The sequence below is a fragment of the Clupea harengus genome, chromosome 20 (assembly GCF_900700415.2).
Source record: "Clupea harengus chromosome 20, Ch_v2.0.2, whole genome shotgun sequence".
Taxonomy (NCBI): domain Eukaryota; kingdom Metazoa; phylum Chordata; class Actinopteri; order Clupeiformes; family Clupeidae; genus Clupea; species Clupea harengus.
This window is the reverse complement of record NC_045171.1, coordinates 9,764,458-9,786,957: the sequence shown is the minus strand read 5'-3', so window position 1 is coordinate 9,786,957 and position 22,500 is coordinate 9,764,458. Positions and strand designations below refer to the sequence as shown.

The 22,500-nt window shown below is 45.5% G+C and overlaps 1 protein-coding gene across 5 annotated transcripts in view; it reads left to right on the top strand.

The window, feature by feature from the left end:
- unc5a (unc-5 netrin receptor A) overlaps window positions 1–22,500 on the top strand; it is a 137,353-nt gene that overhangs the window by 65,797 nt on the left and 49,056 nt on the right. For all 5 annotated transcript variants that reach the window (XM_031558076.2, XM_031558080.2, XM_031558077.2 and 2 more), the window contains exons 3-5: window positions 15,455–15,598; window positions 17,776–17,879; window positions 19,402–19,582. In XM_031558076.2, coding sequence (XP_031413936.1) covers window positions 15,455–15,598; window positions 17,776–17,879; window positions 19,402–19,582 — 429 coding nt within the window. The remainder of the gene's footprint in view (window positions 1–15,454; window positions 15,599–17,775; window positions 17,880–19,401; window positions 19,583–22,500) is intronic.

Below are 22,500 nucleotides of genomic sequence, written 5' to 3'. Positions count from 1 at the left end.
TGCAGGTTATAGAACTAAAAATAACATCATTAAATGAATTGTGTTTGAACCAAGTCGTAGAAAAGCAGAGGCTGACTCCGCCAACTTACCTAAACAGGCTGCCTTTGACTACACTAAATGGTGTGCAACCCCAGGGACTGGAAAGTACTGCTTCACGGAACTTCAAACCTGTCTTTTCCATTTGACCAATATAGCTATTTATACACGATACAAGAGTTAATGTTAGTTATGCTCCCCACAGAGAGTCTTGCATACATCAAATTTTTCTTTGGACATTTGAATTTACATCTATAACCAGTATGTCCCATAACATGTAAAGGCAGCATGAGTTAGAGTTTGACAAACACGTGTATCTTACTAGTTGGTTTTTGAAGTTTGATTTTTCTTTCCGACAGCAGACATAGAAGAAGCCTCAGGGACCACCAAAATTACATTCTCAGTTTTATCTACATCTGCTTTAAGGCAACTATGGACCTTCAAACTTTGCAATCATATTAAATTAATCATAAAAAAATGACCAGTGATGATTTTTGCCACTCATTAAAAGTGGTCTCCAATGGGGGGCGGTCTTGTCCTCTAGGTATAGTCCCTCTTCACTTCAGACATCTAATATAAAGAGTCAGTATTTTCTCAGCCGTCTTGGGCTGAGCATCTTGATGAGCTGTTCTCGTTTGCCGAGCGTGATGAGCGGATCTGTTTCTTCTCCGACAGCTTGTGGACATGATCCTCGGGTCTCGCTCATGATTATTTATGATCGTCAGACAGACCCACACAGCTCATCTGTTTGCATGTGTCCTAGTCTGTCTCGGTCACTATCACACGCGTCTCTCACACACTCTCCCTCTCTTTCTTTCGCTGTCTCTTACACACATAGACACATGCACCCACAATACACATACACATACACACTCACACATACACATTCAAACACAGAGATACAGTTTCACACACACACACACACACACACACACACACACACACACACACATACACAGATGTAAGCAGATGCATGCGCACACACCCACACCCACGCAGTCACACACATAAAGGCGCATCCCTGCCCGCCACAGAAGGCCAACCAGTGCTCGCATCACAAGCGTTTGTTTTCATTACTCCCTTATAGGGCTGTCAACGAATATTCTAAATTCGAATATATATTCGAATAGTTGTTAAAAATAGAATTTCGAATGTGAAAATTAATATTCGAATGTAAAAAAAAAACAGCGGCAGCACTGTCTGCTTTGCGGGTGGGCGCGCGCCTGAGATCAGGGACAGGTCACAGGAGTCTCACTGTCTGGCACAGAGTCACTGCTGACAGTTGACTTGCGAGATGCAGAAAGTGTAGAATCCAGCTTGACCGCAGCAGAGAAAGTGATTGTAACCCCCAAACATCTAAAGAGTGATGTCTGGAAATATTTCGGATTTTGGTCAGTTGATGGTAAACTTGTTGAGCCTACAGCTAAAGCAGTGTATAAGCTATGTAAGCTAAAGTTAGCTTACCATTCAACAACTAGCAACTTGAGGCTACATCTCCACATTTTGGAGATGTAGCCTCAAGTTGCTAGTTGTTGAATGGTAACCTAACTCTAGCTTACACACTACTTTAGCTGTAGGCTCAACAAGTTGCCTCACTGCTGACAGTTGACTTGGTGGTAGATGGCAGAAAGTGCAGAACCCTGCTTGACCGCAGCAGAGAAAGTGATTGTAACCCCCAAAAATCTAAAGAGTGATGTCTGGAAATATTTCGGATTTTGGGCAGTTGATTGTAAACTTGTTGAGCCTACAGATAAAGTAGTGTGTAAGCTATGTAAGCTAGCGTTAGCTTACCATTCAACAACTAGCAACGCGAGGCTACATCTCCAAAATGTGCATCCAAGTGAATACGGCATAATATGTGGAACTTCAGCGAAACAGCCACGTTTGGATACATATTTTGCGCCGTCCGTCACAAGTTCGTTGCCTACGGCACGACAGGAGGCCTGCACGCAAAAATTGATTTCGTTCATATGCAAGGACATGAGGCTGACCAGTGTGGTGGATGGGATAGGCTTCAGGGAGTTCTGTGAAGCACTGGAACCGAGGTACCGTATCCCTTGTTGTCGTTCATTTAAACCGATATGCGCAGAGAGCGAGGCGGTGCGGGAGAGGCAGAGAGAGGGAGAAAGAAAGAGTGCGAGTGTGTGCAAGCTCTGCGGTCTTGGCCATTAGTTAATTTACGTATTTTTGTGTAGGTAATATGTTGTTAAATATGTTTAAACTTAAATAAATTACCTATACAAGTAGTTATGTCTCGTTGTATTAATTTGTCCTGTTATTGACGTGCCTAATGCGCAACCAGAAATTCGAATATGTTCGAATATATGTGTTTTTTTTAAAGCGAATATTCGAACGTCATTTTTGAGCCATTTTGACAGCCCTACTCCCTTATAAGGGCTGTGAATCCAGAAGCGATTTGTAACCTCAAACCCACAATTCGCAGGTTGACAGGCGTTTCTGAGCTTAAATGACACGTTAATGAAATGCCATTGAAAAGGCCCAGAGCACGGGAGTTTGCACCCTCCTTCACGAAAGGATGCGCGGAAGGAGTGGCAGAAATAGCATGCTTTCATCTTGCGCCGTCTGATTATGTATGTCAGGGACTAGACCGATGATCTGTCTGTGTCACAATGGGAGACGTGGGCCATTCACAGATGCCTGTAAATATATGTAATTAAATTTGATGGACGGGGATGATTTGTTTCATGTTGGCTTGTGCCTCCCTTCTGTTTTGTTTTGCATGTTGCAAACAGTGGTATAAAATATCCGCGGTAAATGTCGGACTCCGTGAAGACAATGTATGCAGACCTCCGCCTTAGCAGCCGTGCTACACTCTAGGGTCCTTCTGTTAGTCCCTTCTCTCCCTCCATCATACACTCATTTGTTTGCGTATTTATTTATTTATTTATTTATTTATTTATCCCAATGGGAAGACGATGCTTAAGGAACATGATGTGCCCCATAAACCCCTTTGTTTATGAGGACATTACATTAACAGTGTAGGCAACAGCTTGCCTACTTGTAATGACCATGGGCCATTTGCAATGTGGCTAGTTGCTATTTACAACGGGCTTGATTCTCTCCTCTGCGTCGCTGCAGGCACCCAGATGCTTAAGGCCTCTAGCACCTCCTCTCACCTCCTCTAGCCACTCATCTCACCTCCCCTCACCTCCTCTAGCACCTCGCCTCACATCCTCTAGCACCTCCTCTCACATCCTCTAGCACCTCCCCTCACCTCCTGTAGCACCTCACCTACTCTAGCACCTCCTCTAGCACCTCCTCGCACCTCCTCTAGCACCTCCTCTAGCACCTCCTCTAGCACCTCCTCTCACCTCCTCTAGCACCTCCTCTCACCTCCTCTAGCACCTCCCCTCACCTCCTGTAGCACCTCACCTACTCTAGCACCTCCTCGCACCTCCTCTAGCACCTCCTCGCACCTCCTCTAGCACCTCCTCTAGCACCTCCTCTCACCTCCTCTAGCACCTCTCACCTCCTCTAGCACCTCCCCTCACCTCCTGTAGCACCTCCTCTAGCACCTCCTCTCACCTCCTTGAGTCTCTCTAGTTGATGATAAATGTGCCATAGCGCTCCCATGCTAAGATGAAGGACGAAGCGATGTCCAGGCATATAGGTTTTCCAAGGTATTCGCATCGATTGCCCGCTCTACCTTCTCCCACGTACTGTCAGCATTGTTCTCAGAGGTCTGGCTGATGGGTCACCTTCCCTGGGAGGGATGTACAGTGACCTTGCAGTGTCCAGTGTCGCAATTAAAAGTTGGCATGTTGGAGTTTGTATGCTTTCGGTTTTTTCTTTGTTTGTTTTGTGTGTTTTTGTAGTTTTGTTTTGGCATTTTGTTTCTGGCACACTCTCTCGATGCAATCTCTGCACCTCTCCTCCAAAAGCATCTTTCCTCCTTATCCTTCCCCTCCTCCTCCTCTTGCTCCTCTGAGCTTGAGCTTGTGGGAGGATGGTGTTGTTTTTTCTCTCAGTAAAGACATATTGTTTTGCCATCTCACTGACATCCCTCTGGCCCATCTGTCTGCATGGCTTGACCCTGCCTCCTGCCTCATGCCTCATGCCTCATGCCTCATGCTGCTGCAGCTCTTATTCGGCTAAAAAATAATGTCGCAATTTGTCCTTCCTCTCTGGGTATCCATGTCCGATATTGATTCTTCTTCAGGAGTCTATTGGTTCTCATTACCTTCCACTAGTAACTTATCTCACTTGTTTTTTTTTTTCTTCTCTCCTTTCTCTTTGGCTAGTTCAAAGACATCCCCCTCTCCTAGCTCTGTGTTTCACAGAGGGGCTGGGTAGGCTTTGTGCCCCAGGATAGGGGATGAAGATCTTAAGCAAAGCAAATAAAGGCATACCTTGTCAAAAGAAAATCAATGGTGACACTGTATTTGCATGGATTAGGACAGCGTGCCCGTTGATCCACTTGTAATATAATTTCCTTACTTCTAACTCGGGTGCCCAGCAAAGTACAAGGAAAAATACCCGTATTTCTTTCTGGTTTACAGTTTTAATTGGGAACATAACCTTGGTTGGTTGTTCTTAATGAGTGTTTTATTTGTCTTCATGGTTTGATTTTGTTTGTTTAGTTTGAGGTCTCAGAGGTGACAAACTTCTTATTGTTGTCTCTTTATTTAGATTTGATTCGTTTGATTCATTTTGATTCATTATTTTTTGTAGTATTTCACTTTTAAATCAAAGCAATTAAGTCAATAATATGATTGATTCTGAATAAAGTCATGGACATGAAACCTCTATTGCAGAAGTTAGTAATGTTATCCTCAACAGATCTGTATAAATAAATTGTTCTTGAAGAACAAGTCCGTCTTTTTAAAACTCCCTCCATTTGATCTGGTTTTAAGGAAGTCGATTTCTTCTTTTTAACTGCGGTGATTAAACCAGCACAACAAACGGGTGACAACTCCTTTTCTCCTTTGCCAAGAAGTTGAAAGTCCTTTTTTTCCCCCTGCTGTTCACACCCCTTAGTTCCAGAGGAGCACTCAAGGCTGGAAGACAACCAGCGTCGTTTGCACTGAGGTTTTAATTGATGCTTCTGACTTCCGTTGAGCAAGCTACTGTCTGGCATTCCAATGAGCTCAGGTGTAAATGAGACATCACAATGACCCATTATGCCGCTTCAATTACGTCGCGTTCCAGAGTGCCACGTGCGGATGCGGCGAGGAAAGGCCTGAGGCCAAGGGAGAAGTGAATAATGGGCAATTCTCAAAAATTGGTGCGAGCCAAAGCCGCTCTATCTGCATCGCTAAAGAACCGCGTAATTAAGTCCACCTTGACTCTAATGCCTTTGATTAAATGTAACTATTCATTTCCACATCTCGAGATGTCACCTCGAACATAGCAATCGCCCGTCCCTCTTCGCCTGAGTCTGTCTAGTGGAAGGAGGGAAGAGTCTGATGTCTAGACATCTGACGAATCATTTGTTCCATGGCACTTATTATCCTTTGCCAATCCTGACTTCTGAGGTAGACTTCAGACTTGGGAAAGAAAAGGGAATCAAATTGGCCATCATGATTCACTTAAATGTCCCCCCAAAAAATAGCTAGTCTGTACTCGCAGATGAACTGCAGTAAAAGGGTTTCTGTTCAGGCACAATCATATTCGGTCAGAATTAAGCTAGTGAATGTGTCTTTTCTTTAAAGCTCTAAATCAGTTGTGCCTGGTCAAAATGCAGCCATGGTCAATTAAAGCAGGCCACAACATGAGCAGCTTTACTTGTTTAGGGGTCACCCATGACTTGTCTGTTGACACACTGCGGACAGTGTAGGATTTATGATGGAGGCTGCAGGGCAGCATAAAAAGGGCCACAAAAGTGATTAAACATGATCTTTAGTGCGGTATCGGAGAACGATCTAGCCACAATTTAAGCAGAAGCCGATATGTCTGCAAAGAAGCCAGTAATGAACAAGAGGAAATCAGAGAAGGAGGAAGAGGACAACACACTCCTAAATGAATATAATGGGTTCCCACCACCTGCTACGCATCGATCAATAGCAATGGGGGCTAATTGATAAAGCCTTATTAGCTGCTTGGCCTGTAATGGGAATTGTATTTCATCCTGTCTGAGTGGCTGATGGGGAAAGGTATTTGGCTACAGGGCACCAAAAGCAGATGGCAAGGTCAGTCGTTGCAGTTACACAGCTGCCTGCGCGTTCCATTAACTGGCCTTTGGAGGTCAGTTGGGCCGACGAGGGGGATCCGCAGTGCGCCGCAGCACCGCAGCGCACCTCCCCACTCTAACGCCACGTCGTCGAGCAGCATGCGTCTACAGGGGGGAATTTTTGAATGACACTGAATAGAGGTGCTTTGAAAAAGAAAATGGTGCCTGTTGTGAACCTTATTGAGATGGTGAGATTATTCTGAGAGGGGAGCTATGCGACTGAGCATTGAGACACTCTTCACAGATTCCTTAAAAGTGAGCGAGCCCAGAACCATTCTGCTTTCTATTTTGACTTTAGGTGATTTTATTGGGGTTTTTTCTCGCTTTGTTTCTTTGTTTCTACCGCTAGAAACACAAAAAGGTTCAGTTCAGTGAAAACTTTGCCTGCGTAATTAAATCACTCACAATTAGCAGAATGAATGTTGTGAAATTTAGCTGTTGATCAACAACAATACTGCCAATGCTGTCCCATCTCCCTCGCTGCGTGCTGCCTTTGTACTCCCACACAAATCCATTTCAATTCAGACCATAGCTTACAGCAAATAAGTAATTACTTTTTTGTCAAGAGCCAACTGTGGCGTCGTTGTAGGTTGCAGTGCATTTCACAACCACGACATGCCTGGGAGTTTAAAAAAAATACAACAATAAATAAAATAAAATAACAGACTCACATAACTCCGAGGTAAATCGGCACTGGAAGAGACTGATGGATTATCAATAACCTTCCTTCAAGGCCCATTTGATCCATACAGTGTGCACATGCTGTGCGTTTACACATTAATGTGGTCAGCATATGATTTGTATGCATACAGTAGCTTTTGAATTCTGCTTACCGTTGGCCTGTCGTGGTTGACTTCAAACGGAGAAAAAGGCATAACTGTCTGCTCAGCATCTCAATCAAAACACTTCCATGCCTGAGTCCGCTAACACCTTTCACCACTGACGTGGGCCAGATAAGGGCCAGATCTGGGCCAGATCTGGGCCAGCTCCATACTGAGCTGCTATCTGGGACATGCGCTCATATCCTGCATTAACGTGGCAGGAGAGAGAGAGAAAGAGCACGGGGGGTTCTAGTCAGTCTGTAATTTTCTTTATATTAGATTGCAAATTAAGAGGAAGACGGGAAGATTTTCCCACACTTATTAATTAGAGACCAGGGGTGTTTTTCCTGAGATATTTAAAAATTATGCTCACTGTCTAATTTTCTCATTATTAGCTCGACTCACGGTGGTCTGTATTCTTCCCTCTCTCTGTGCCTCTAACCGTGTCTCTTCACGATTTCTTTTGTCTCTCTGCCTCTCTCTTCCTACTCTGTCTGTTTCTCTCTCTCTCTCTCTATTTCACTCTCTTCCTACTCGTCTGTATTTCTCTCTCTCTCTCACTGTCTTCCTACTCTGTCTGTATTTCTCTCACTCTCTTCCTACTCCGTCTATTTCTCTCTCTCTCTCTCTCTCTCTCTCACTCTTCCTACTCTGTCTGTATTTCTCTCTCACTCTCTTCCTACTCTGTCTGTATTTCTCTCTCTCTCTCTCTCTCTTCAAATCGTTCCCCTTTCCAGCGCCCCCTCCTACTCTGTATCCCCTCCTCATTACATGCCTTCCCATGCAGTCTGGCCCAGACGTGGCCCTTGTCTGTTCCCTCGTCATGCGCTATCTGGGAGGCAAGGGCTCCGTGTGTTTGGCATGTCTGTTTAGGCGTCGCTGTCACCCTCACAATGCTCTCCCATCAGCACCTGCTCAACTCAAATTGGTTTAAAAATAGTGAAGCCAGGAGAGAGGCCATGAACATGACAGCTAAATAGTCCTCTGAGATTGTTCTGACGGGCAGGGGGGGGGGGCGGCAAACGTGTTGCGTGACAGTTTCTGTTTTGTACGGTGGCCCCAAGGAGCATTTCAACAGACATGTTCACACGACGCCCCAAACAAATAGGAATTCATGTGGCTTTGTCTCCTTGACAAGCAGTCGTTCAGTCATTCATGTGTTACTGGAGGCCCGGGGACCAACTCAAGGATGTTGGCGGATATGTTTCAAATGCAGTCAAATTGAACATTAGCATGCAAGACCTGATGTCTTTAAGGGGCGTCAGTGAGAGGCGTGTACACTAGTAGTCTTCGAGCACAAGTAGAAATGTTTTTCTTGGGGAAGATCATTTAGCGTTCACTTTTAGAATGAGGGATTATACTGTATTTCTGCTTTATTTATTCAGTGAAAAAAAATGATCCCCCTCTAAATATATCATGAAAATAAACAAGGATTTCCCTGTACAAACAAGAAAATAGCTAGTCCTTCCCACCCCAGAATTATGAAATATGCCTAAACCTGCTTTAAAATGGGCTGTATGTTTCTGATGACACACTGACATCTTCTGATTTCCATTTTAATTTGTATCCAAACGCTCTCTTCTGTAGCCATCTACCGGTACAGGCTTGGGGGCTTCCAGCGCCCCCAGCCACACTGAATATCTAGATTGGTTCAGGAACACGAATTGGATTACCTGTAGTACAACACTGCTGACAGAGGGCCCCTAGTGAAAAAGGCAGCGCTGGACCAAACCACAGGCAGGTACGCGGGGGAAAACAGCGGTGCAGTTTATTTTCAGATGGTTCAATAACTGTCTGTGAGCAGATGGGATTTGGACTTTCCTTACCTGTGGAAGCACTGATACGGCACAGCGCCCCAGGGCGAGAGGAAACATAAGGGAGACGTGTTTCTCGGCCGGAGAGTTAGTCCGTGTTTCTCTCCCGTGCTCCTCTGATTGGATCCCATAGAGTGATTATAGCTGATGGGCACAGACATGTTACAGGTTTTCCTTTGGTTGTGCGTGCGTGCATGTGTGAGATTATGTGTGTGTGTGCACATGTGTTTGATTGTGTGTGTGATTATATGTGTGTGTGTGTACATGTGTTTGATTGTGTGTGTGACTGTGTGTGTGTTTGCTCTCTGTCTCGGGAATGCAGTACATTAGAACATACATGCACCCTATTGGTTCCAGACACTCATTCACTCCATCACTGTAGCAGTCAGTAAGCGGTGAGCTGTTTGGTATTTGGTGTCATGGACAGAAAGGGTCAAGTTGTTTCAGATGCAATAGAAACCTGAGTCATAATGAGACAGAGAATCAGTAGTGTAATGTTGATCTGTTGAACCAGTGCGGTAAGGTATTAGTTTTAATGGACTAGACTGTGCTTTAGACTGCGAATACAGAGGTGGATCTGCAGCATGTATGTAGTGTTCTCTTCAAGGTTGTTGAACTTATCCACTTGAATGGCGGCAGCCATTTTAACCACATGTAAACAACAAGCACACTCAGACACCGTCAGAGACGCTATTTTGAAAAAAGTAGGAAGCAAATTAGCACTGTAAGCAGACTTGAAAAAGTGTCAACACCTGTGCATCTGAAGGAGAGACAAAAAAAGAGAAGCAATTTGAGGTTTATTTTCAGGGCTGTTGCTTGTCGTCACCAGGGCATGATAATGACAAGACAATCTGATACTATAACAAATGAGGCTTCATCCTCCAAGGGGCCAATTTAGCATGAAACTTTAAATAAATAATTACCAGAGTTAGACAAAGCCCCATGAAATTATTTTCATATGGAAGTGTTGATGTGCTCTAAAGCATGGCGGAGGAAACGTGTCAACACTAAGACAATGTGTCACATCCATTGTTAAATGTGCTGGTACCCGGTGTCAAAACAATAGGGTCCGTTGTTTATTGACAAAACAAATAGATGAATAGATAGATTCATTATTGATCTAAGCAGACCTTTCTACTCTTTGCTCTCCTGCTGGTTCTGTCCATCCTATATGCATTTTTGAGTTTGAAAAGCCCGTTCCCTGGTTTTGACCATTTCTTAGCTTCTGATTGGTTAAAGGCTGTGGCTGAGGGGTATGTGTTAGTAATGCTGCTCAGGTTTTTCAATGAAACTGCTGGAGCAAAGCCTGCAGAAATGTGTATGCACATGAAGATGGCCCTTTGAGCAGATTCAAGATTTATTCATTCTTAAAACAATAAAATAGTAACTACACCAGAATATTTGCAAATGTATTGCAACTTTTCAAACAATGTATGTTTGAGTCAATTCTTGGTTTCAGGCATTTCTTTGTATTTGCCTTGTGTCTGTGCATATAAAAAGTCAAAGCTAATTCAATAATATGGAGAGGAAAAAGAGAAAATGCCTATAATATGCAATCATATTGGTAAGATATCCTTTAATCCGGCTCTCAGAATTACATCATTATTGCTACTCTTCAAGCATTTTCTATTAACAAAATGTTCAGATGTATTTCCTCTGGAGGGAAATATGTACCTTATTTTGTTCAGGGTTCAATACCCTGGAACTTACACACACTGTAAAATGAATGTTAGTGTGGTTATGTTTGATATCTACCCTGGAACTTACACACACTGTAAAATGAATGTTAGTGTGGTTATGTTTGATATATTAGCCTCTCCTCCCTACGCAGTCCATCCATTATAGACTCAATTCTATCCATCCATACATGCTCTATCTTTCCCATGACATATAGAGAATCACAGATCATCTGCAATTCTGATTGTCCCTTGCTGCATAATGTAGCGCCGGTGACAGCCCAGCAGAAAGGCACTGTGGTGCCCGGGCCCGCGCTCACCTTGAGATGACATTGGCCTGAACCTGTGTGGGATGGATTGGAGGACACATGCTTGCGCTTCTCATTTGTCAGCCTTGAATAATCTGTAATGGCGTTCGCCTCAGCGACGGGGGTCCTTGGCCAATGCATCCACCGCCGAAAAAAATAAAAAATGGCCCCGCTCAATCAAAGGCGCACTTGAAACAGGCTGTCATGACTGCCGAGGGAGCCTTGACCCCAAAAAAGTGTCCTACTGACTGGGGGGTGACCCTGCCCTCCCCCCGACCCCCTCACCAGCGCTCCTCAGCCGTTTGTTTGATGTCGACTATACAAGATCCTTCCCTGCCGTCCTAATAGGATGGCTGCCCTGGCAACGCAGCGCGGCGCTGAGCTGAGCCGAGCGGAGAGGCCTGAGCGGTCCCTCCGTCTCTCATTAGTCCCCAGTGATGACTCCGCAGACGGCCAAAATGGGTAACCTGGGCAGCATGGGCCTCACATCAAACTGTGCCACTCAAGGGAACAGAGGCTTGGCTTTGATATCTGTAATAGTCCAGGTACGTGCACAAGGGCTTGCGTCAGAAATTTGACCTAGAAGAACGGTTTCTTTTTCTCTCTGTTATTTTTTTTTTTTTAAATTCTTTTTGGCTTGAATTTAGTTGTGCTGCTTTTCTCTTTTTTTGTGCTATTCCGCTGGGAGTTGGTTCTATTTGCCGACTGCTTTCGGTGTGTAACAAAACACTCCAAAGGTACTAGACTACATCGAGGCAGTAAATCAGCGTTCACACCCTTGGACTGTGTAGTTTCCAGGCTCGGTTGCACAGTCCGCTGGTTATGTACAGAAAAACCCCATATTGCTCTCATCCCTGCTGATGAGTCCTCCCTGACCTCCGTCTCCAGCGGCCCCCAGCACTCCCTGTGGTGTAAGTCACCAGACCCTAATCCTTCCCACCATTGATGAGCCTCGGCACCGCCCGCACTGCCGACGCAGCCCCCCCTAATTGAATTTCCTCCGCCACAATGAAAACACACTCCAACCTGCCAGTTTCAGTCTGCGCCTTTGATAAGCAAATGACCTCCGTGGAATTGAGGTCATGGACAGCAAAAACAAGAGCGAGGGTGAGCGAGCCAAAATAAAGTCCCTGGTCCTGGGGTATCGACTCTGCAGTGGAAGAAATGAGACCCGGTGATGTTTAGCTTCTGATGGGGGGGGGGGGGCGGGCGGGACCCGGCTGGCGTTTGTGTTGTTTTGAGAGGGTTCATAGCCCCTCCGCCTCGCAAACGCTCCTCTTTCTCACTTTCTCTCTCTCTCTCTCACTTGCTCAATCTCAGCCTTCGCAAGAGAGGGTGTGCCATTGTCACAGGAAGCAGAAAGCGTCACTTGCACATTCAAACGGTTAACATCTCTGAATAATGCCTTGAGTTGCCCATCCGTGCACAAACACACATACACAGGCACGAGCCAGCTGCCGGAACGCTTCCTGCTCCTTCGCCCGAGTCTCTTTTGTTATCACCTTGCTCCTTTTGTACTTGCACCCCTTCGCAGGAGAATGCCGGAGGAACAAACAGATGTTCACCAGCGGGAGTGGTAGCACCGTTGCTTTGAGCTAAGGGGGGGAGAGGCAAGCCAAGAGTTTTCAACCGTTCACTTTTTAGACCGTCTGAATTATTCCCTCTCGGGCTATCCTTTGTGCCCCCCACCCCCACAGGACCCCTCCAATCGCTATCCTCACGAAAGTCAGTGCTGGCAGTGATTGACACAGGGCAGGATGTTGGGAGGCAGCAGGGAAACGTCTGCCTTAATCACCATTTCACCTCCAGAGGGATTTGGAGAGGGAGTGATGCGGAGGTCACTACCCCCACCTCCCCCCCTCCCCCAAACACTCTCAATTGCTGAGTTCCGCCGGCCGTGCCGACTGAAACGTGGCGCGGCGCTCTTCTCGCCGGCGGCTAACCTTTTGCGCACCCATGAAAAATGAACCAGTCCTCGGCCTCCCTCCTGAATCAGAAGTGGGACTAGAGCACATCAATATCAAATAATTTCATTCATACTGCATCCGTACGGTCTAACTGGTGGATGTTGCAAATAAACTGACTCGATAGCACATTAATTTCAATCTCACAGAGCATTTGCGGCGCTTACAATTTAATAAAATGTGCATTGCCTCATTTCAAAGTGACCCTAATCCTGTTTCATATGTAGGTTTGCGTTTTGCTAAGACAAAACTGGTTAATTAAGTTAGAGTTAGCAAAAGCTGCCATCCTGTTCATTGTGTGGTAGATCACCGTACAGGGATCAGTCACGCGTCCACACCACCTCCTCAGCTGGGACTGCGAAGATATCAATGCTGGGTAAGGTTCATTAAAATGAGTAGAGGTGGAATCCGTGAGTCACTCTTCCATTTCGACATGTTAAAAGAAAGTGTCAGGGACGAGTTGCAGGTAATTACAAAGAAAGAGGTGGCTGTAGAAATGGAATACAATTACAGAGTCAATCACATTCCTTTTTTTTTTTTAAATGACTTGTTCCATGGGCTGGTCTCGTCCTGTTGATTATATTCCGTATGGTATTGGAAATCTTAATTAACATACCTGAAAACCATTACATGCACTGGAATAGATTTTGGAACACACCGCCAGCCTCCGTGTGTTAGCAGTCTAGCATAGAATCCTGTGAATCAATTATCACTCTTTCCAGTGTTGCCAAGATGTTTATTTATTGAATTAGTCTTGCTGTAAATACAGACTGAGTTCAATAAATAAATAAATAAATAACTAGACCGTTGTGTGTTCTATGACATTAGGTTTTTGTGCATTAATTGCACCCTCGCATTTTTCACATTTAGAGAAGTGCTCTTTTAGCCCATTTTTGAATTTGCAGCATCGAGTACCGGCGGCTTTGGAAAGTGGGCAGAGAGGGCCACTTAAATACTGCTACCCCAAGTCATGCCGTAGGGCTGATTCCAATCTAAAGGTAATAACATGTTCTCTACCCAGCTACTCAGACAGTAACAAGGAGTGGAGGAGGTGGTTGGCGGGGCGGGGGGGGGGTTACTCACCTCCCTGTTTTGGTCCTTATCTCTGCGCTTCAGCACTGATTGATGCGCCGTGCTCTTATTTCTGACAGCACTGAGCACGGGCCTACACACCCCAAGCTGGTTAGTAATTTATGTCATTTTTCTTGAAAAGGTCCATTCTTTATTCAAGCCAGGCACTGCCAAGTTTACCTTTTATTTTTAATTACGCTTCTGCAATACACTCGCACACAGTTTCCTGCAGGCTCAGTCATTTTGTGTGTTGAGATACTCAATAAGGGAAAAGCTCATTATGAGGTTGGTGGTTACAGCCCTGGTACCCTGATAATTACATTACATTACTGGTTATGTTGGTTTGGCTGGTAGAGCTTTCTTGTGTGTCTGTCGGCACAGTATAGGCCATGCGCTTTGTGTGCCAAATAGTGTGTAGCATTTAGCATAGCATTTAGCGTGAGGGTCCAGGTCGCCGCATCATCTATAAAGCTCCTAATCTCTGGCACAATCATCCTAAGAGGCTCAAGCAGACAGAATATGGAGGGAAAAAAAACAAGGTAGCCTGTTCACACAGAAAGAGCTCAGGAAGAGAGGGAGAGGGAGCAGGAGCGAATGAAAGCGGGAGAGGGTAAGAAAAGGAAAGAAAATGCGAGAGATGGAGGGAGATATGGGCATCACCAAGGTCGTGGTTTTTTTTTGTATCATCTGATGAGGGACTGTCCTAGAGGAACTTTTGTAGAGAGGCTTTAAAGGTTAAATTAAAGGTTCAGAGATAATGAAATGAAGAGGAAATATCTTTGAGCCCCCCCCCCCCCACCCCAAATTTCTCATGACTGTGTTTTTGCTGGTTGACATAGCTGCTGATAATGCAAATCTGTTATCATCGTTATTTTGTGTGAAGCTTTAGTGCTGGCCAATCCGTCACTCAATCTGCTCATTAGACTGCTAACACGGCTGCCAGTCTGGCACATAACGTAAATAAATAAATAAATAAATGTACGAACAAACAAGCGAAGGAATAAATAAATAAATGGATGCCTTCTCTTACCTGGTAACTGAGGTTGCTGCTATTGATGTTGCAAACTATCAATAAAGTGCTTTCTCACTGCTAACATTTTTAAGACCTTTTCTCTTAGTGCACTGTGGATTGAAATGCCTTATAACAGGAAAATATCTCTTCCTGAAAGCTCACTGAAATATTGAAGTGCTTTATTTATTTATCTGGTGTGGCCTGAACAACAGTCTGGTGAAAAATGCTGGTTTGCATTGTTCACACGCACTTAATTTTGTGAATGGTAGCAAGGACGACGTTGACATTTCTGTCACCTAAGATGGCATCAGAGGGAACAAAAACCATCAGAGTTACAAACCAAATTTGTCTGTGTGATGTGTTGGTTTATTTGTACATATTTGATTTTGTTTGCTAGTTCTGTGCTAGTTCTGTGTGTGTTGGCGTGTGTGTGTGTGTGTGTGTTTCCAGTTCTGTGCTAGTTCTGTGTGTGTGTGTGTGTGTTTCCAGTTCTGTGCTAGTTCTGTGTGTGTATATGCTCTGTGCCCCACCCTCACTATGTTCTTGCATTTCCTTCTCGCAGGGCTGCCCATCATGCAGGTGATGATTGACATCACCAGACAGCAGGTGGAGAAGATATTTGGCTTGGGGGATTACTGGTGTCAGTGTGTAGCCTGGAGCACTACAGGAACCCAGAAGAGCCAAAAGGCATATGTCCGGATCGCATGTGAGTTTCACCCTACTTTTGCATGTAACCCATTTAAATAAAACTCTAGCCTAGAGAAAAACAGACGTACTGGGGAGAGGGGAAAGCATGAAGCGGGAAACATCACCCTTCAGCAAACTGCCTTTTTCGCGGTTTAATTCACCCTCCGTTTATGAATTATTTATTTCAGAATTGCATCTATCCAATCAATCTACAACCCTTAAACATGTTATCCTCGGTTGTGATTGATTCGAATGGCATTAAACAACTCATTTAATGCCCGATAGGGAAGTTTGATGTGTCTTGTGACATGGAAATCCACTAATCTGCCATGTAACGCTTAGTAATTGCCTGGAGAGGTATGCACTGTCTTGGTGCTTCAGTGTGTGATAATGCGATTATGCTTTTAGGAAATTGCACGGACGAGTAAATGCACATTAAGTAAATATTGTTGTAAAAGATCTGCGCAGGTCATCTGTCTCTATCTATCTATCTGTCTGTCTGTCTGCCTGTCTGTATACACAGCATGTCTTTTTGAAGAAGCCAATGCACACGAGTCACCATGATCCAATGAGCACCAGAACACATTTATCACCCCCAAATTAGTTGTGGTTTTGTGTGTGCCTCAATAAGGCATAAATGCTCAATAAATACTCAACAAGAAATCACTTACTATGAGATTATGTGCCTTGTGTGCCAAAAAAAAACTGTTGAATCTCTGCTAAAAGCACATGATTTGCTATTTATTTTTACTCTGCCCACAGAACTGGGTGAAGGTCTTCTCTCTGTCCGAGATGCATTATTAAAACATGGCATTTTTCCCACAGCGTGCCTTTTCTTTCCTTAACCAACCTCCACAACTTTTAATGAAGGTATAAATATGCAATATGTTGAATGGAGCGCTGCACGACACCGCTTATGAAAATACAGAAGCTTTAAATGCTAACTTGGTGTCCAATCTTGTTTTGGCTTCGCTCACAGTTACTTTAGCTGCTACCTAAGGACATCAGTCACTTTTTTTTCTTCTTTTTTCCCCCCCTCCTTCCTTCAGCCTTCCAGCTCAGTCATATCTTTTGTCTCCCCCTCAGTCTCATTATATCTGGTTTAATTAAATTGAATGTCAGGGAAACCTCCGTACATCTTAATGTTTCCCTGAGTGTTATTGTTCCGGACAAGCCTGACATCTGTTTCAAGGGCTGCACTGAGACTCGGTGGTGTCTGTGTGGAGAGTGGGCTTTGCGCGCACGGTGTTTGTTTTCATGTTTGCTGCTGGTGGTGATGTGGCAGAGGTCAAAGAGCACGAGGGGGGGGGGGAGCAGTCTCTCTGCTACTCAGCGCTACTCCGCTAAAGCCCGCTTCGTGTCACGTTACCACCAAGCGTGGCAAAGCCGGAAGATTCGTTTTCAAACAGGGTGTTGATTTTCTTCTGTTTTATTTGGTTATCTCTTTATTTATCATCCTGAGCAACCTCTCACCCCGCGCCCAGGATTCAATCACTGGAACATCAGTGGTGCCGTCCGGTTGCAGCCTAAATGCAATTGGAGCCATCAGCACAGTTTGTCCGAGAGTGCCCATGACAACAGGGGTGTGTGTGTGTGTGTGTGTGTGTGGTGTGTGTGTGTGTGTGTGTGGTGTGTGTGTGTGTGTGTGCTGTCTGCCTGTTTGGAGAGGCATGAGAGAGGGGGAGAGGGAGAGAGAGAGAGAGAGAGAGAGAGAGAGAGGAGTGTGTGGGTCTGAGTGTGTAGGGGGTGGGATAATGCGATTCCTTTCTGTGGCTGCTTTGCCCCAGGGCCCTAGGCGGCCATCTCTACACTTGCCAAGCAGCAGCATGTCATGAGCAGCACGTCCTGTTACACGGATCCCCGTGAAACGCCGCCGCCGCCTCCTCCTCCTCCTCTGCTGCCGAGCTCACATTAAGCAATCTCACGGGACGGGCCAGACAATAACTTGTGCGCCTACACACCACACGTTTACCACACACTCCACTGCACTCGGGGGCACGCCCCTCTGGCCTGCACTTGAGACTGGAGGAGAAGAAGTCAACCAAAGCCCTCTGCTCATTCGAACTGACTTTGTGGCCTGTTGTTAACAAATTATCATCAAGCGGTGCAATTAAATGGATCCCCATCAAGCCATATGGTGCTGACTGATGTCTTACTCGTGTTATTTATCGTGTCTGTTTTTTCGTCTGCCACCAGATCTGAGGAAGAACTTTGACGAGGAGCCACTGGGTAAAGAGGTAGCGCTGGACCAGGAGGTGCTGCTGCGATGCCACCCCCCGGAGGGCGTGCCAGTCGCGGAGGTGAGCAAGTCAGAGGGTATTTAAGTGGGCATTATCCAAAACCACTAGGCTAATTATTCCCATCATTGATTTATTATCACTCTTTTTCACATCCATGAGCCAGCTTCCTCCTGTCTACTCCACCACACACCCACATCACACACACACACACACACACACAGACACACACACAGACACACCCTTCAGCGTGGCGTTCCATCACCTGGAATGGGATTAGAGGCCTCCCTCTGTCGTGGGTGTAGCAGCTCTGGGAGCCGCTCCCATCCATAATTCATGTGTGTTTGCGGTAATGCTGCCGCGTTTGTCCAGACCCTGGCCAGCTGTTTCTGTTCATCAGCTGAAAGGCCCCGCGCCTGCACCGTAGCCCCCTAATGGCTGTCACGGCGACAGCAGCCGTGGCAACAGCAACAGCAACAACAGCAACAGCAGCAGCAGCAGCAGCAGCAGCCTCAGCAGCGGCTATGGAGGAACGTGTTTCACTAGGCTGCAGCACCAAGGCAGCAAGAAGCATTACTGGTTAAATATTGATGTGCTTTTGACTAATTCCTCCTAACAAAGTGCAACCTTGTCAGACGACTTTGTTTTACATGCCTTTTCTGTTTCCATGCTACCTGGTGCTTAGTCAGTTTAGAATGCAAAATTAATATTTTGTATTTGAAACCAACAAACACATACTCTTCTAACATAGACTTATAAAGGCATATGCATACACTACCACACAGACACACTAACCAGGGGTGCAGTTTATGAGTTTGTGTGTGTGAACATGAATGAAGTGTTCATTTTTAGTCTTGAACCTTTAGAAGTTCACAGAACCCCCCAGTATATTCTCCCCCCACCCTGCGATGTGACAAAATGACACTTCTGCCAGTATGCTCCCACATACTGTGTGACTTAGGGCTAAATGGCTGTGTTGAGTGATGGCTAGTGACTGGAGGGGCTACTGAAAGAGACTGGCATGAAGCTGAGCCTTGAGGTGTGTGTGTGTGTGTGTGTGTGTGTGTGTGTGTGTGTGTGTGTGTGTGTGTGTGTGTGTGTGTGGCTACGGAACTACAGAACTATACGTAACGCACTATCTCTACAGAATTAGATTCTGTACCCATAGTTTGAATGTTATCGGTCCGGAAAGGTTTTTCCGTGGCAGTATTATTGTTATTCCCATTCTGTAGCGTTAGGGAACATGGCGTTCATCAGTGGAGAGATTCAAAAGAACTGTTGCTTCCCCCGTTGTGGTGAATACATGAATACATGATGCTGCTTAGTCATTGTAGGCTGTATCTTTAGTCAGTGACTGTAACATTGTTACTCACCAATATCAATGAATTAAAGCGCCTACATAAAGGCAAGCTGCTCTAACTGGGGATCTGTTTGGAAGACGTCATAGCTGATCACTGCTTCACAAATCCTCTTGAACAACAGGGGCGCGGACTATTAATGAACGGATCCGTAGCACTAGTGCAAAACTTTTCACCACGGAATTCTGTCCCAAAAGTCCGAAATAATCTCCATGTCCTGTGCTCAGGTGGAGTGGCAGCGGAACGAGGAGCTGCTCGACCCAAAGACCGACCCCAACGTCTTCATCACGGCCGACCACCACCTCATCATCAAGCATGCGCGGCTGGCTGACACGGGCAACTACACCTGCGTGGCCAAGAACATCGTGGCCCGCCGCAAGAGTACCTCCGCCACTGTCATCGTCTATGGTAGGCATCTCCGCTCGTCCAGATCCATTCTCGTTGCCTTCCACCACCACCACCCCTCCTCCTGCACCCGTCACCATGCCTCCACCTCTCACTACACCCAAGCGTGCGGCCATCTTAGCTCCTTGATGTGTCCTGATGAAGGTCTCTCACCAAAACACTCTGCACAGAAATGTAGGGCGATCGCAAGCATGAATGTAGTAGTGAGCCGGAACTTCCTTTTTCTTCCCTTTCGCCTTATCTTGCCGCCCACCCCCCCCTAGGAAAACGATGACTTCTCATGTTTGACATGCATTGGGAAAGAGAGTCAGAGACAGGAGCTTCCTTAGTAGTCAACATCACACTACATTCATTTGAAGCTCTCTTCCCCCTCAACTACAGTCTAAATGATCTGGTCTGCTTGTATGTTTTTTAATTTTTTTTTCCTGTTTTAATAAGACCAATTCTGGGATGAAACTAGCCACCTGGGGATGGACCTCTCTGGCATTAACAAACCCTCAGCTGTAGTTGAAGGCTTTTTTTTCTCGTGGTGGCGATATTGAATTAGGAGATAATGAATTGGGTTGATAAGCAGGCTGACCTTTATTAAAATGCACACGAGCGACCCGTTCCTCACTAGTCTCTGCTGGCTAGCGCAGGTCTAAAGGTAGCATACATTATGCCTCCACTTAATGCTGTACTACATGCAAACGGCTTGTTACTTGAGAGGGCGAAGGGGATCAGCAATGTAAGCCTGTCGCTGCTTGAAGGGAAAAAGAGGGTGTTGTTTTTTTGTATTTTTCTGTAAAACTCATAAAGTGTTTTTGATTTATTTTGCCACCTACGTGAGTGAAGAGAGAGCGTGGTGTTTTTTTTTTGTCAGTAATAGGAGGACAAGAGGACAATTTTCTGTTCAACTGATGAAAATGAGAAGAAATGTGCACATATTCACAGTTGATTTTAATAGAGGTGGCAGTCAAAGGCATCAGTGTGTTGCATTTCAATTGACCAAAAAAAAAAGAAAAGCGGAACAAAAAAAGAGAAAACAATTATGGCAAAAGGTGATGGCAGATTAGATAGGTTGTTGAATTCTGATTGAATTGTATGGTTTGTGGGCATTTTGATGAACGGTTTCAAAGCCGACAGAAATCGGGAGCCAAGAACAGTTTTTGCTCTCTTGTTTGCTTTTTATGCTGTCAATCAGGGGAGCTTATTCTGAGGCCGGAGATTTTTCATACTGAGTGGGTCGGGGAAAATTGGGCAGTGTGAAGCGATGGCCAATTTGCCACTATTGTAATACTAATTATTTGGAAAAAATGTCAGAGTGAATAGCCTTTGATCAACAGGACCATTACCAATGCTCCTTTAAGGGGAGTCCATGGCTTTGCATAAAATGACTGCCTTTCTAACAAGAAGTTCCTCCAACCGGACTCGGCTCCCATTGGTTGCCGCGGCGCCGGAATAAGAGGTGTTAATAATGACTCCCTATTGGAGTGGAGCGGGGCGGACAGAACCCCGAGATGCATTTTAACGAGGTCCGCTCGACACAGACCGCAGCGCGCCGCACTCGCCGCACTAAGAGGTAATCAGAGGCCTGAGCCGACAAGCAATTTTCCTCGCCACGGTGGGCAATCAATTTCAGCGAGCGAGGGGCGAGAGAATGAGTCGGACCGGGCCACAGCCGAGAATTAAGGTGGGGGATGGGGGAGGAATTAAGAGGGCAGCCAGCACCAAGTGTAAACCAGACTGCTAGTGATCAAGACTTCACCCCAAGTCAACAAATCAGCCGTGTTCAGCGGAAGGCTGTGGACAGCCATGATCCCCGCCGGGCGAGGTCTGCGGACTTCATTAGAGAAACTGACTAGATTTCAGCAGTCGTGTGTCACGATTAGGGTTTGGGTATTAATGGAGTCCTCAGTGGAATCAAAAGAGTTCTGAGTACAGTGCTCTGTGTGTGTGTGCGTGTGTGTAGTTCTTTGTTGTAGGGAAATGTAGTTTTGTATCGTATGTTTTGCACATCTGTATCATGTAATAAAACGGTAAGTACGTCATTTTGGTGCTTAAAAGTATTCATATCCCTTCGTATCCAACTGCGTCCCGCAATCAAGTTTTTTGTTTCCTCTCTGGTGATCTTGAAGGAGAGTGTGCTCTCATATATGACTGGTCATCACTAACTCCAGGAAATGGATTAATGATCAGACATGACAAACCACATGCAAATTAGTCCCCACCTTGAAAAATAATTAATCTACAGTGAGAGAGGGAGAGAGGGAGAGAGGGAGAGAGGGAGGGAGGGAAAAGAGAAGGCAATTCCTATCTTTGCTGCCACTGTGCTTTGAACACCTTGGACAAGGTCAACAGCAGGGTGTGGGGTGATGCATTGCTCTTGCCCCTGTTTGCTGTTGCGCCGGGCTCAGTCAGGTGCAGTCATGATGACAAAGGGATCCAGAGACGTGGTCCTTCAGTGTGTGCTGCTGTCACTCTCGCTCTCGCTTTCCCACTCAACCACTCAAGTTGTGGACATGTGGCACAGCCCAGACGAGAAGAATGACCACAACAAAAACAACAACAACAACAACAACAACAATCAAATAAATGAACAGGGAAGCAAACAATTTCCCTTTCCAGCAAACAATTTCCATCATCCATCACAGTGCGTATTGGGTAATGCTGACTGGCCGCCACTCACTGTCTCTCCCCAGCAGGACTGTGCCTGTGTTCTAGACGTGCGCAGCCTTAGGCGACAACCCACCAAACACCAAAACATATTTACACACACATGCAGACATGGTCTAGTCCAAACACATATTCACACATGTAGACATGGTCTAGTCCAAACACATATACACACATGTAGACATTGTCTAGTCCAAACACATATACACACATCCACACATGCAGACATGGTCTAGTCCAAACACAGTCACACACATGCAGACATG